The sequence below is a fragment of the Chaetura pelagica genome, unplaced genomic scaffold (genome assembly GCF_000747805.2).
Source record: "Chaetura pelagica isolate M959 unplaced genomic scaffold, ChaPel_1.0 scaffold46, whole genome shotgun sequence".
Classification (NCBI taxonomy): domain Eukaryota; kingdom Metazoa; phylum Chordata; class Aves; order Apodiformes; family Apodidae; genus Chaetura; species Chaetura pelagica.
In genome coordinates this window covers 5,523,951-5,536,832 of record NW_009954102.1, presented here as the reverse complement: position 1 = coordinate 5,536,832, position 12,882 = coordinate 5,523,951, and the positions used below count along the sequence as shown (strand labels likewise).

Genomic DNA, 12,882 nt, shown 5'->3' with positions numbered 1-12,882 from the left:
CAGCAGGAAATCAAAAGCAAAGCTGTAGAAAATCTTTCCATTTAGATGTAGGCACCCATGTACCCTCTAATCTTTCCTTTATTCTCCCTGTCTGGTAAATCTGTTAGTTCAAGTGGTTGGATTTTTCTCTACCACTGCCCTGTAAAGAAATTCATTGAAGCAGGGTAAAATTTTCATTTCTAAAAACTGAACCTAAAAACCGGATACTTCAAGTAGCACTGTGCATCTGAACTGAAGCAACTGATTCCTGCTACTAGTCAACAGATCCTAAAGAGTCACTCAGCTCCTCCCCATGGCAGACACTTAAAGCTGGATGTATCTGCTCATACACACACATCTAAGACAGCCTGGGGTCAGAAGGACATCCCCCCAGAGATGGCAGGTATGATAAGGGATGTAGGGGAAACTCACCCTTCTAGGGCAACATCTAGAAACCAGGTGAATGCCCCAGGTTCATCTCAATTGACACATTTATATGGGGGTAACTTAAGCCTGCCCAAGACATCTACATGCTGAGTCTGGCTCTGAAACAGTAAATCTAAAACCTCTTTACAATCAGTGAAAAGGAAGGGCACCACCAAGTACCTTCCAGTGCCTGAAGGGCCTACAGAAAAGCTGGGGAGGGGCTTTTCACCCGAGAGGGCGGTGATAGGAAAAGGGGTAATGGTTTTAAATTGAAAAGAGGGTCGATTTAGCTTAGACATCAGGAAGAAATTCTTCACCATGAGGGTAGGAAGGCACTGGAATGGGTTGCACAGGGAGGTCATGGAAGCCCCCTCCCTGGAGGTGTTCAAGGGCAGGTTGGATGAGGCTTGTACAGCCTGGTCTGGTGGGATGTGTCCCTGCTCATGGCAGGGAGGTTGGAACCTGTTGATCTTTAAGGTCCCTTCCAACCTTAATATGATTCTATGATGCAATCTCATCTGTTTCATAACCATATATCTCTCAAAGAGAGGACTGCCAAGTTAGATGGCTCCAGGTTCCCACTAGGTCTTTGAGAGTTTTCTACAGCTCTGCACTTCAGTCCAGTTCCTGTGGCTGGACTGGGGCTGCCCAGAGCTGGCAGGACGTGGACCTGGGAGCTCTGCACCTCTTTCTCATGTCCAGTTCTGGGTTAGTGACAACCCACCTGCCCCTCACTGTCAATACATTCATGCCACCTCACAAGGACTGAGGTTTAAATTGTACTTTTATTGGGGGCTTCCCTGTGCATGTGTCAGATCAGGCAGAAAAGGCTCAGATGGACAGATGGACACCACATCTGTCAGTTATGGGGCACCCCTTGTAAAACCATGCATGTGCTAATGGTGTATTTAGGAGCCAGAGTAAGGCACAACTCCTCTCGTGTCAGATGTAAAAACAATCCTTTCCCCCCAACCCCCTAGCCCCCATCTCCAACTTATACAAAGAACAGATGCAATCCAACAAGTTTTAAAATGGATACTCTTCTGCATACACTATAGTCTGGCAAAGAGCACCACAAAACCACAGAACTGGTTTTGTCATCTGCAGGATTGTACAAGTACAGACAGGGAAGACAGAAAACGACTGGAGTTATGCAGAGGGGAAAAAACAAACACACACAATTTCCACACATTGCTGCCCTGTGTGGTTCCCTGGTCTGCCATTCATCTCGGGAGGGTATGAAAAGACATCCCCTTTCCTCCTTGCTAGTTTGAAGACCTTGTCTATACCTGAACCTTGACAGCTCATCTACTGATGGTTTTCTCCTCACCACCCCAGTCTCTTGAGCAGTTTCCCTGTGAATTTACACCAAAGCTGAGGAAAACTGAGCTAGTAACAGATTTGCCCAACAAGACCACTTAAGCATAGGAACAGTAGCTCATGATGCCAGGATAACCTTTACAAAATAGTTTTAATTAAAAAAACCTCAAAAAACTACAAGGAAGATTACAGAAAGGTCCAAATATTTCCTTTTGCTATTTTTGGAACATTCTTTTAGCTTTTAACTTCAAAATGACATCTTTGTTTGAAAAGTAGTGCATGTTTTTAAAATGAAGGAATAAACAATGTGAAAACTAAACAAAAAAAGTGTCATTTGTAGAAATGAAATGTTTAGATGAATGAAAATGAGTTCAGGATTTTTTTTTTCCTTGCTTAAAAGAATAATCAGCATCACAAAATTCATTTTGAGGTGACTTAAAATCCTTTTATTTGACAATTTTTCTGTAACGCCTCCAAACTGACAAATTAGTTATTGCTGACTCTTCATTATCTGTAGGTTGATTATCCAAACTGTGGATTAACTTTGGCAGGAACACAAAGTAACTCTGCCCATACCCACCCCAGAGCTGAATCTCTCAGAGCACAGGCTGGGAATTTCAGAAGCAATGTCACATACTATCTCCTGCATGTTGGGAAACACAATGCAAAACCACCCACTAGTCCAATATCTGCTCACCTGTGCTTTCCTTTATTCAGGTACCATCCCTTCCTCCTACTCACCTATCCCTATAGATGACTAAGATTTGCTTTAATTTATGTCTCTTGACTTTGCATTTTATGAAAATAGAATTAGATTTCAAAGCTCAGTTGTAATCTTCCCTGTCCCCTGTGAGGAAGATCTACTGTCTCTGCCCTGTTTTCTTCCTTTGCCACTGTATTAGACAAGTCTACAAAGGATTTCTGTGATGAGTTTTGACATGCATGGCCATGACTGCTATTTCAAGAAACCCTGTGAGTTTCACAGTTCACTTTAGTCTGTCATTGGTCCCATCTTGAAGTTTCTTCTTCTGACAGTGACATGGATGGGATTTGGGAACAACATAGAAAGCCAGATAAGGGGAGATAGAAGGGAACAGTTACCACAGTACAGAGAGGCCAATATTGGAACAGTCACAGCTACCTGGGAGAGCACGGCCTATGTTGGAAGGAGAGACATCGGAAAGGAACACGCTGTCCCCTATAATATTGGGATCAAACACCCTTGGCTGCAGTGGAAAATGTGGCTTCTGATATCTTTGGTAATTGCTTGATCTTGGCTGGGTTTCATGCAGAAGCTTCCTTGGAACTGAAAAAGAGCAGCAAGAAGAGAACAGTTGTTAGAGTGAACTCTCTCATCTGGTCAGAAAGAGAATTCATGGAATCATCACAGAATCATAGAATGGTTTAACTTGGAAGGGCCCTTAAAGATCATCTAGTTCCAACCCCCCTGCATGGGCAGGGACACCTCCCACTAGATGAGGTTGCTCAGAGCCCCATCCAACCTGGCCTTGAACACTTCCAGGGATGGGGCATCCAGAGCTTCTCTGGGAAACCTGGGCCAGTGTCTCACCATCCTCACACAAAAGAATTTCCTCCTAATGTCTAACCTAAATCTACTCTTTTCCAGTTTTAATCCATTACCCCTTGTCCTCTCACTACAAGACCTTGTAAAAAGTCCCTCCCCAGCTTTCCTGTAGCCCCTTCAGGCACTGGAAGGTGCTATAAGGTCTCCCCAGAGCTTTCTCTTCTCCAGGCTGAACACCCCAACTCTCTCAGCCTGTCCTTGTAGCAGAGCTGCTCCAGCCCTCTGATCATCTTTGTGGCCTCCTCTGGCCTTTCTCCATGAGCTTCATGTCCTTCTTAGGTTGGAGGCTCCAGGGCTGGACACAGTGCTCCAGGTGGGCTCTCATGAGAGCCTAGTAGAGGGGGAGAATCACCTCCCTGACATGTTGGCCACACTTCTTTTGAGGCAGCCCAGGACACAGTGGCTTTCTGGGCTGCAAGGGCACAACTATCACATCATGCAACGTGCTCAGCTGGCCCTTAACCACTCCATGTGCAGACCAAAGAGATCCTCATTTGTCACTGTGATGAATGCTCTCCAAGTGCCAGCACAAAGCCAGTGAGAGAATGCTGGAAACTATAAAATTATTAGGATAGCGTTTATTTACAATCGAGTTTTGAGAAAAGACCAAGGGGCAGATTCAGGCAGCTTATTTAGACACCATCTTAGAACCTGAGATGCCCAGTAAGTCAAGCTTTGGCCTCAGCCCCAAGCTCCAGAGTACTCCAGGTAGACACCCTTGTTCTTAGCAGGATAGAGGGCTGGGCAGGATGCCCCATATCAGTGGGGACTATTGGGTGTGCCTGAATTGCTGCTTCTCTCTACACAACAAATTGCTGGCTCAAGATTGCACATAAGTTTCTGTCCACTCTGGTACCACAAAACCAGCTGCTGAAGGATGTTTTTCATGTGAAGTTATAAAGCTTAAGTCATACACCACAGGAGTGGGAAATACCATCTGTAAGAAACCCTCCCCATCCAGTGAGATCTAAAATACACTGTTCTCCATCGGGCTTTAGGCTGTAATTAAGCTGAGAAAGGCCCATTCTCCATTCCCACCATCTTGAGAAGACTCAGCTAATCCCTCCTGCTCTCTATATTTTGTCAGACACAGTGTTAGCAATATGCAGGAGAGGTAGCTTAACATGTGACAGTTTTGCCAAGACACCTGTGGTCTCTTCTTTGGACCAAACCACAACTTAGTAAGAAAAGTATTTTCTCCTCCTTGATGTTGCAAGGCCAGCTCTTCAGCTGTACATCCAGGTAAAGAAATCAGCCATAGAATCATAGAAAGGTTGGAAGGGACCTTAAAGATCATCTAGTTCCCACCCCCCTGCATGGGCAGGGACACCTCCCACTAGATCAGTTTGCTCCAAGCTCCATCCAACCTGCACTTGAACACTTCCAGGGAAGGGGCATCCACAACTTCCCGGGGCAAGCTGTGCCAGTGTCTCACCACCCTCACAGCTACTGTAGCTACTTCAGAGTACACCCACTGAAGGTGAATCCACACAGTAAACTCACTAATTACCTCTGCAGGGACAAAGCAGCAGGGTGTTTGTGGAGCTGAACCAGTTTGCAGCCTCAGCCTGAGGTGATTTCAGAGTAAAATGCTTTTTCATACAAAGAGAAAAAAAAAATATAAACAGGCCATTCTACTCAGAAACTAGAGGAACAGAGTGATGAAAGACAAAATAGAGAAATTAAAATTAAAATATCTATTTTCCCCATCACAGACTGGATACTGACATATACATAAAAGCACCATTTTGTCCTTGCAGACAGCCAAGACTTTAATGTGTTAAAGACACTGACTATTGAGAACTAGGCATAAGTTCATTAGACCCACAGAAACACCAAGAGAAGATTTCTGGGATGCTCTGCTCTTCTTTCTCCAAGTGTAACAACTGCCTCTGTTCTCCCAAGCAAGTTGCCACCTCCTAGTGCCTCAGTTTCCCCACTGCTCTGTTGCTGATCCTTCTATCTCTCATCTCCACTCTTCACAGGGGCATGAAGAAGCATAATTAAAAATGCAAAGCACGTTGAAATCCTTGGCACAAACATGAAGGAGGACTTGGAACGAGTGAACAGAAAGGAAATTCCTGCCTGCCCCCTGCAGCTAATCAGCTGCCAAGCTGGAGCATAAGATTTAATCACGCCCATTAAATTTGCCTGCATAACTGCAAATGTTACTGGTGGGGAAATGGATCCAACCACCTTGTTTACATTGTGTTCAACTTACTGTCTTTGCTGAAGCAAAGAAAATTGTAACGCTGTTTATTGACTGACCCTCTATATTAGGCTGACAGGATATCAGCACTAGAGTTCTCACATTATTAGTAGAGTTATGCTAGGTCAGGAAACAGACATAAAAACCCCACAGCTTCTGAATATCAAAGAGCTGGCACAGCAGCTTCTAATGAAACCTGAATTGGCAGCTCTCCTCTGGTGAGAAGGCAGCAAAAAAAGCACATGCCCTGTTAGGAACGAGACAGAAGTAAGGGGGATACCTGTTCCAGAAAAATATCAGAAATCCTGGGGAGGAGGTGGGTAGAAAAGAGGTTATCCTACAAGCCTCATGGTCATGGAGAATTGCAGCTCTGGGCACATCACTTGAGGCACCTAAAGGGACACAATACTCAGAGGACATAGGGCTCAGTACCCACCAAAACCAGAATCATAGAATGGATAAGGTTGGAAGGGACCTTAAATATCATCAGGTTCCAACCTCTCTAAGGGACACCTCACACTAGACCAGGTTGCACAAAACTTCATCCAACCTGACCTTGACCACCTCCAAGGAGGGGACATCCACAGTCTCCCTGGGCAACCTATTCCTGTGCCTTCCTGCCTTTGTGGTGAATAATTTCTTCCTGATGTCTAACCTAAATCAACCCTCTGGAAGCAAGTTAGGTTAGAGATCAGGAAGAAATTTCTCACCATGAGGGTAGTAAGGCACTGGAATAGGTTACCCAGGAAGGTCGTGGATGCCCAGGGAGGTTGTGGGTGCCCCCTCCCTGGAAGTGTTCAAGGCCAGGTTGGATGAGGCTTGTGCAGCCTGGTCTAGTGGGAGGTGTCCCTGATCAATGCAAGGAGGTCCCTTCCAACCCAAACCATTCTATGATTCTATGACTAAACTTAGTGCAACACAGGTCATCCACTGCACATGAACCTAGGACTTTTCTTTTGTAATGGATCATTCTTCTCTCTGGACTCCAAAAACATCTTGAGGACATTTTGCCAGGAAGAGCCTATCTTCACAAAGAGTAAATAGAGTGATGGCACACAGCAAGTCTGTTCTTTTTCTAGTTTATATGATGCTAAACCAACACACAGCTTAGACAGCTTGATTTAGAAAGACAGTACAATGGAAAGACTTTCTCGAGTTTGAAACACCTCTCAAATTCCAGTTAGCTGTGTGGCAGCCAGCTCCACAAGAAAGATTAAATATCTGGTTCCTTTGAAATACCCTCCTTACATTCTCTGGAGAGGAGTGCATCTGACACAAAGCATAGCAAGAACTGAAGCAAGGTGTCAAGAAAAGTTATTTATGATTAAAACCACCAGAAAAAAAAAAGCACCTGGGATTTTAGTCTTATCTCAGCATTAAGCACAGAAATCCTGGCAGGGAAGGGCTGGCACTTGGCCTGCTCTGCTCAATCAAGCAGAGAAGTTAAAGCAACTCAGCAGAACAAATTATGTATTTGCCCAGAGAAGTTGTGGATGCCTCCTCCCTGGAAGTGTTCAAGGCCAGGCTGGACAGGGCTTGGAGCAACCTGGTCTAGTGGGAAGTGTCCCTGCCCATGCAGGGGGGTTGGAACTAGGTGATCTTTAAGGTTCCTTCCAACCCAAACCATTCTGTGATTCTATAATATATGTGGACAAAGGGGAAGAAACAGGGACTTCGATGAATCAAAGCATTAACACACCTGACAGTCAGGAGCCTCACGCCTTAAAATACACATGAGGAATGAGCTGAGATCATCTGAAAGAGAGAAGATGAGTTGTTCTTGGGACCTCTGGGGACCATCAGACTCTCAGAGGGTAAAAATCAGCCCTGGATGTGGGTATTTATTCTAATGATAAAATTCTCTGGTAGCTTGGGCTGGGCAGCAGAGCGGTACAGGCCAAGTTATAACTTTCAGGATGTCCAGCCCTGCTCTGCCACCCTCCCCAGGGTCCAGCTCAGGCATCACCACATGGACTTGGCATGAGCCAGAGTGCAAACTGGAGAGCAAAGCGTCACCGCAGCTGCGACGCTTTGTGAAGGCACCTGCAGAAGGCAGTTCTAGCTTATAAACTTACAAGGGAGCTCTTAGCTCAGGAGGTTCCCTCCCTGGCCATCACAGCCCTGCAAGCCTTTACATAACCTCTCTGTGTCTATAAGCAGTCCTGCCTATCAGCTGCCGTGCTCATCCCTCTGAATCAACATCCCGCTGCCAATAATTCACACCAGCTCCCAACCCAAGACCTGCACGACCCATTTGCAATGAATTCATGGTATCACTCCCACAACAAAAGCTCCCTGCCACTGCCTGCCAGCCTCCCCCCCTGAGGGAGCAGAAGCAAAGGAAAATCAAAGCTAGAGTTTGCTCTCACTGGCAGAACAGACCCGGCAGATCCGGGTACAAGCGACCAGCAGGGCAGTGTGAAAAGGCACATGCTGGGGCTGCTGACAGTGTCCTTATTTGTACTTGGTGGAGGCTCCCGCTGCTGGGGTTTTCACACAGGCACTCTCTTGTGTGGCCAGAAAACTGAGGGCTGATGAAAAGAAAAAGTCACTGTGCCTACAAGCAGCAAAATTCTGACCTACAGTGCTAAGAGATGGAAAAGGCCAGCAGATACCTTGCTTCTGTTCACCAAGATAATTTGCTGTGTTTTCTACTAATTTGATCTAATTTTAAACACTGCAGTCCTGGGGGTTCTGCCAATTGCTGTAAGAGAACATTTTGCAGAGGAATATTGTTTTTTCTGAGGAATTCCTTTCTAATATGCTGCTGTTTTAATGTAAGCACCTATATTATTCCTCTAATCAAAATATTTGACTACTATAGCACCCAAATTTTACAGATGGGGAACTGGCTCAGGTACGGAGTTTTGAAAGTGTTTAAATGTCAAAATTATTTGTCCAATCTCACAGAGGGAGTCTGTGCCAAAGAAAGGAAACAAACTCAGGCTTCCTGTATTTCTGCCTTGCACTTAAACCATCCCTCCTCTTTGCTAATTTGATCATTTGGTGTTTCCTGATGCTTGCTCAGTCCTAAACATGCTTAAAGACTTCTGCTCCCAGGACCTAATTATCCCCTGACCTCCATCTTCACTGTATATACCCATCAGTCAGAGGGGGAGAAGATCAATGAAAGCTCAGTCTTAAAAACATCCAGACAGGGTGTGTGTCACTCTCCAGACTTCTGCTCTACGTTTCCTTGTGCATATCCAGCCCATAAGGTTTACTCTGAAAACTCAGTGTGATTAAAGCAAACCTGCAGGATCTCCAGCAAATCTTCCTGGGAATGCTTGAAGCAGAGTACAATTTGAACAAAACATGACTCCCTTACCATTGAAAATTACAAACCAAACCTTTTATCTGGGCAGGCTGGGGCCAGGAACTGTTGATGCTCAACATACTTTTTAAACAAACAAAAAATCCTGCTGTAAGTAAACACCCAATATAAACTACTGCAGGTTTTTAGAGGCAGCAGCTTTGAAGGGTTCTTGTTTGAGACTTGAAAATACACAGCATCCAGCCAGAAATGGGATCATTCCTGTTTCTGAACTACTACAAGAAAGCAATTATTTACCACATATGTACAGTATATGGCTCTCAGATTGCAGAATTAAAGTGGTTTATATGCTGTAAAACCTAAATACACTAAGCACTCAGACAACAATATCTATTAAAATAATGGATTTTGGCTACCTCAGACCACAAAATATCCAATATAATCACCGAGCAAAGAGAAGTCCCATTTGTAAGAAGTCTCTGCACCTGGTGACAACAGTAACACCACCGTGTAGCTACAAACATGGGGGTGGAAAATGCTAATTTTATTAACAAAAGTGAACTGAGGCTCAGTCTATCCCCTTGGCTTTTTCCCAAGCATCTCAGACATCACCAGGGAACAAGCTGAGAGCTCTTCCAGCTCCCTGTGCCTCCATCTAGCTCAGTGATGAATGTGCCCCATTTCAAGTGACTAAAACCCTGTTTGTACCACATGGCAAGAGGTTTTGCTTCTTCTCTTGATCACGTATCAGGTCAGACATCCAAAGCCTACCTTCAATTCCTGCCCTGCCACCAGGCATTCCCCCTTCCTCTGACAAGGGAGCTTTTTGATACAGGTATAATCAGTGTTTAGGAGACCATCAGATCCTACAGCTCTCAAATGTCTCCATGACTGCAAAGCCATATCATACCTCTGGGCATCTATAACATATTTAGAGTGAAAGTATAATACAGTTTACACAGAAGGTGTAAAGTGTCCCAGGAGACAGTGGGAGATGTGAAGGAACACTGTAAGAGAACATCAGTTTGAAAGCTGAGATTGGATCAACAGGCTGTCATGTAAAATCTTTATTCTCACAAATCCTGGAGGTATTTAAAAGCCATGCAGTTGTGGTGCTGAGGGACATGGTTCAGCTGTGAGCTCAGCAGTGCACCAGGTTAACAGTTGGACTTGATGATCTTTAAAGTCTTTTCCAACCCAAATGATTCTGTGATTCCAAAAAACAGAGCAGAGGCTTAACGAACACAAGTGGTCAAGACCTCAGCATTCCATCTCCTACAGTCATTTTAAAAGGGTATTTTTTCACCAGCAATCCTGAAACTGAATGCAAACCCCAAGTGAAAGAGGGGGTTGCTCAGTCTCCTACAGGCGCCTTTTCCGTGCACGGTGGCTCCAAACCACGGGCCAGGAGGAAGTGACTCATGCCAATTCCAGCACATCCACTTCCAAGCACCACACAGAAATCAAGTGAGACTGTCTGGGAAAACAGCCCGTTCATTACCAAAGCCACCTACACCTCCTCAGGCTCACAGCCTGCATCAGGGCCCTCCTCCCCTGCCCAGACCTTCAGATGCTGCCCAAAGCAGAAACCTGTCTCTTCTGCTGGTGATTTCTGGGCTGCTGGGAAACGGTGCAAGCTGGGATGCCTGACACAACTCCTACCAACTTTTGGAGGACCCTGCCAAGGCAGCCTAGATGCTTTGCCCTTTACTGCATCTTCTGACAGCAGCTAACTACAGCAAGGTTGTGCAATAAGATTGTATATATAACACAAACAACCTTTTATCTTGTTTGGCCCTCCATGGAAAGGGAGATGTTCATCCTTGTCTCACACAGCTGCAATCAGAGAAGTGACTTCAGAAGTAGAAGCGTTTCCAGTCCAGAAATACAGACCATACAACAAAAATTGTCTCCATTTCACTGTTTCTCCCAGTGAAATCTCCCACAGGTATACAGCTCTGTGATGTGAGAGGCTGTAGGAGATGAAGGTATCACGGTGCACCTCCAAATGAGACCCTCCACAGGGCAGAGACAGACCCAAGCACTGCTCCCTACCAACCTCTTGCCCTCTTGCCCAGGTCTGTAGAACACCTTCCCCTGCTTTTTCCTATTTCTGTCTGTCCAGAAATGCAATAATCTTTTATTAAAAGGTCCAATTCACCCACTGGACACTCAACCCATACATGCCCTGTAGGTACCTAATGAAGAAGTCCTCCTTAAATAAGCTACGTTCCTAAGCTCCCTGTATTGACAACAGTGAGAGGTGCCTTTGAAAGCCTCCAGGGGAGATTCTGTCTACTTTAATTTAAGAGCCTAATTAGGGATAGTTAATGAATCATAATGTTACCTTTGGATTTATTCTCCTGAGTGTATCTGAGTTGAAATCTTACTAACTGCTTCACATCTTTTACTCAGATATTTTTCTTCTATCTTGAACTTTTCAAATCAGGATTTGAAGCTACAAACACCTTAATTTCTACCTAACGATGCATGTGCTTGATCTATCCAGTAGCAGTTTCCCTCCTGCTTTCATAGCCATGAAAGTCAGTTGTTCTTCTTTCATCATCTTAAATGTAATAACAGAATATGAAGCATCTATTGCCAGCAACTCATAAATCTCCTGCTTGATGTGGCTTTTGGTCTCCAAAGGGCACAGTGGAAAGCATCACATGCACTGGTTTGCTCCCTACATGTTCTATTTGGAAAGAAAAATGGATCAAAAGGAAGAAAGCCTTGTAAGAGATACCGGCAAAAACGAAGAGTTACTTTCATCTGGTACATTTCTGCATTTTCACAAGATAATGCATCTTGGGGAGATGTAGGAGAATGAGGCTCACGCTGAGGCTTGTCCAGATTCTAGCATGTTCAGTTCTACCCCCTATGGGACCTCTTTGCAGCTGAAGCTGTAGGACCTCTCTAGCAATCCAGCTGCATCTAACCTCCACCAGGTCCACACACTAAGACAGTGAATTTATACACCTGAGCAGCAGTAGTGGATCTAGATCAAGCCATTAATGTCTCCTCCAGGTGCTACTGCTAGAAGCATGGGCAGCTACTACCAGCAAGGTTGCTGCAGAAACAGAAGTCTGACTGGCACTCACATATGGAATGAGTTCAAGCCTGCAGAGTTAAGAGGCTTTCCATTTATTTACATGCTGAGCATGGTCAGAATCTGACCATTCAACCACACAGCCTCCATTCCAAGAATAGCAGCAGACGGGAGGAAAAAAAAAAGCCTAATAACTATCAGAGTGTCAAGAAGGGACTGACAGCACCCAGCAGAACCTGCCAGTCTCCCAGACTAGGAAAGTTAAAGCAGGAGAGTCCAAGAATCAATTTCTTGTGTTTTTTTGCATCACACAAGGGTGTCTGACTCAGGGGCTTGGGCCCTTTATCAGTGAAGAGGAAGAGATGATACAGAGGATGGCCCAAAAAGGAGAAGCTTAATAAAGAAGTCAGACTCATTCTTCCAGTCTTCCCCAGTGCCCCTATTTGGATTGCATCCATCACATACTTGCATTGGTACTTTGCAAACCAGCCCACTCATGTATGGATTTCTTGGGCATTATAGAAGATACCAGTTTCTTGGTCTTTTCAGAGGAGATTTTTATCACAGAATGTAATTCTATGCAATGCTCTAAGTATATACACACCACTTTGGATCAAAGCAGTAATGCTAACTTTCAGATTTTGACACAATTCCTTTTTTTTTCTCACCACACTCAGGCATTTTAATCAAACATTGAAGACTGCAGGAAAGGCTTTCCTATTTTAAAGCACTTTTATAGTACAAAACTGCTGCCCTTGGCTTTTTTTTAGGCTTGGCAAAAAAAATCTTTTGTGCATCTTATCTATTTTTCAGGAAAATATCTGACACAACACATGGCTCCCAAGAGGATGCTGACAGAGCAGAAAGCATTGTGTGTTCAAGTGTGGCTGATCTGGAGCCAGGGCATTGCTCATGCACAGAATTGCTTGCCAGTGAGGGAGGAGAGTCTCTGTGCTCAGGATGCCAACATACACTGAAGTGGTTGCAGCCCTGCAAGTTACCAGGAATCAGCTGAGTCACAGCAACAAATCCTGTAGAAC

At 44.7% G+C, this 12,882-nt stretch overlaps 1 protein-coding gene across 1 annotated transcript in view; it reads right to left on the bottom strand.

Annotated features, from left to right (window-relative positions):
• The window catches only part of EVA1A (eva-1 homolog A (C. elegans)), a 211,666-nt gene that overhangs the window by 8,638 nt on the left and 190,146 nt on the right, over positions 1–12,882 (bottom strand). The window contains exon 6 of the mRNA XM_010002389.1: positions 2,867–3,031. Coding sequence (XP_010000691.1) covers positions 2,867–3,031 — 165 coding nt within the window. The remainder of the gene's footprint in view (positions 1–2,866; positions 3,032–12,882) is intronic.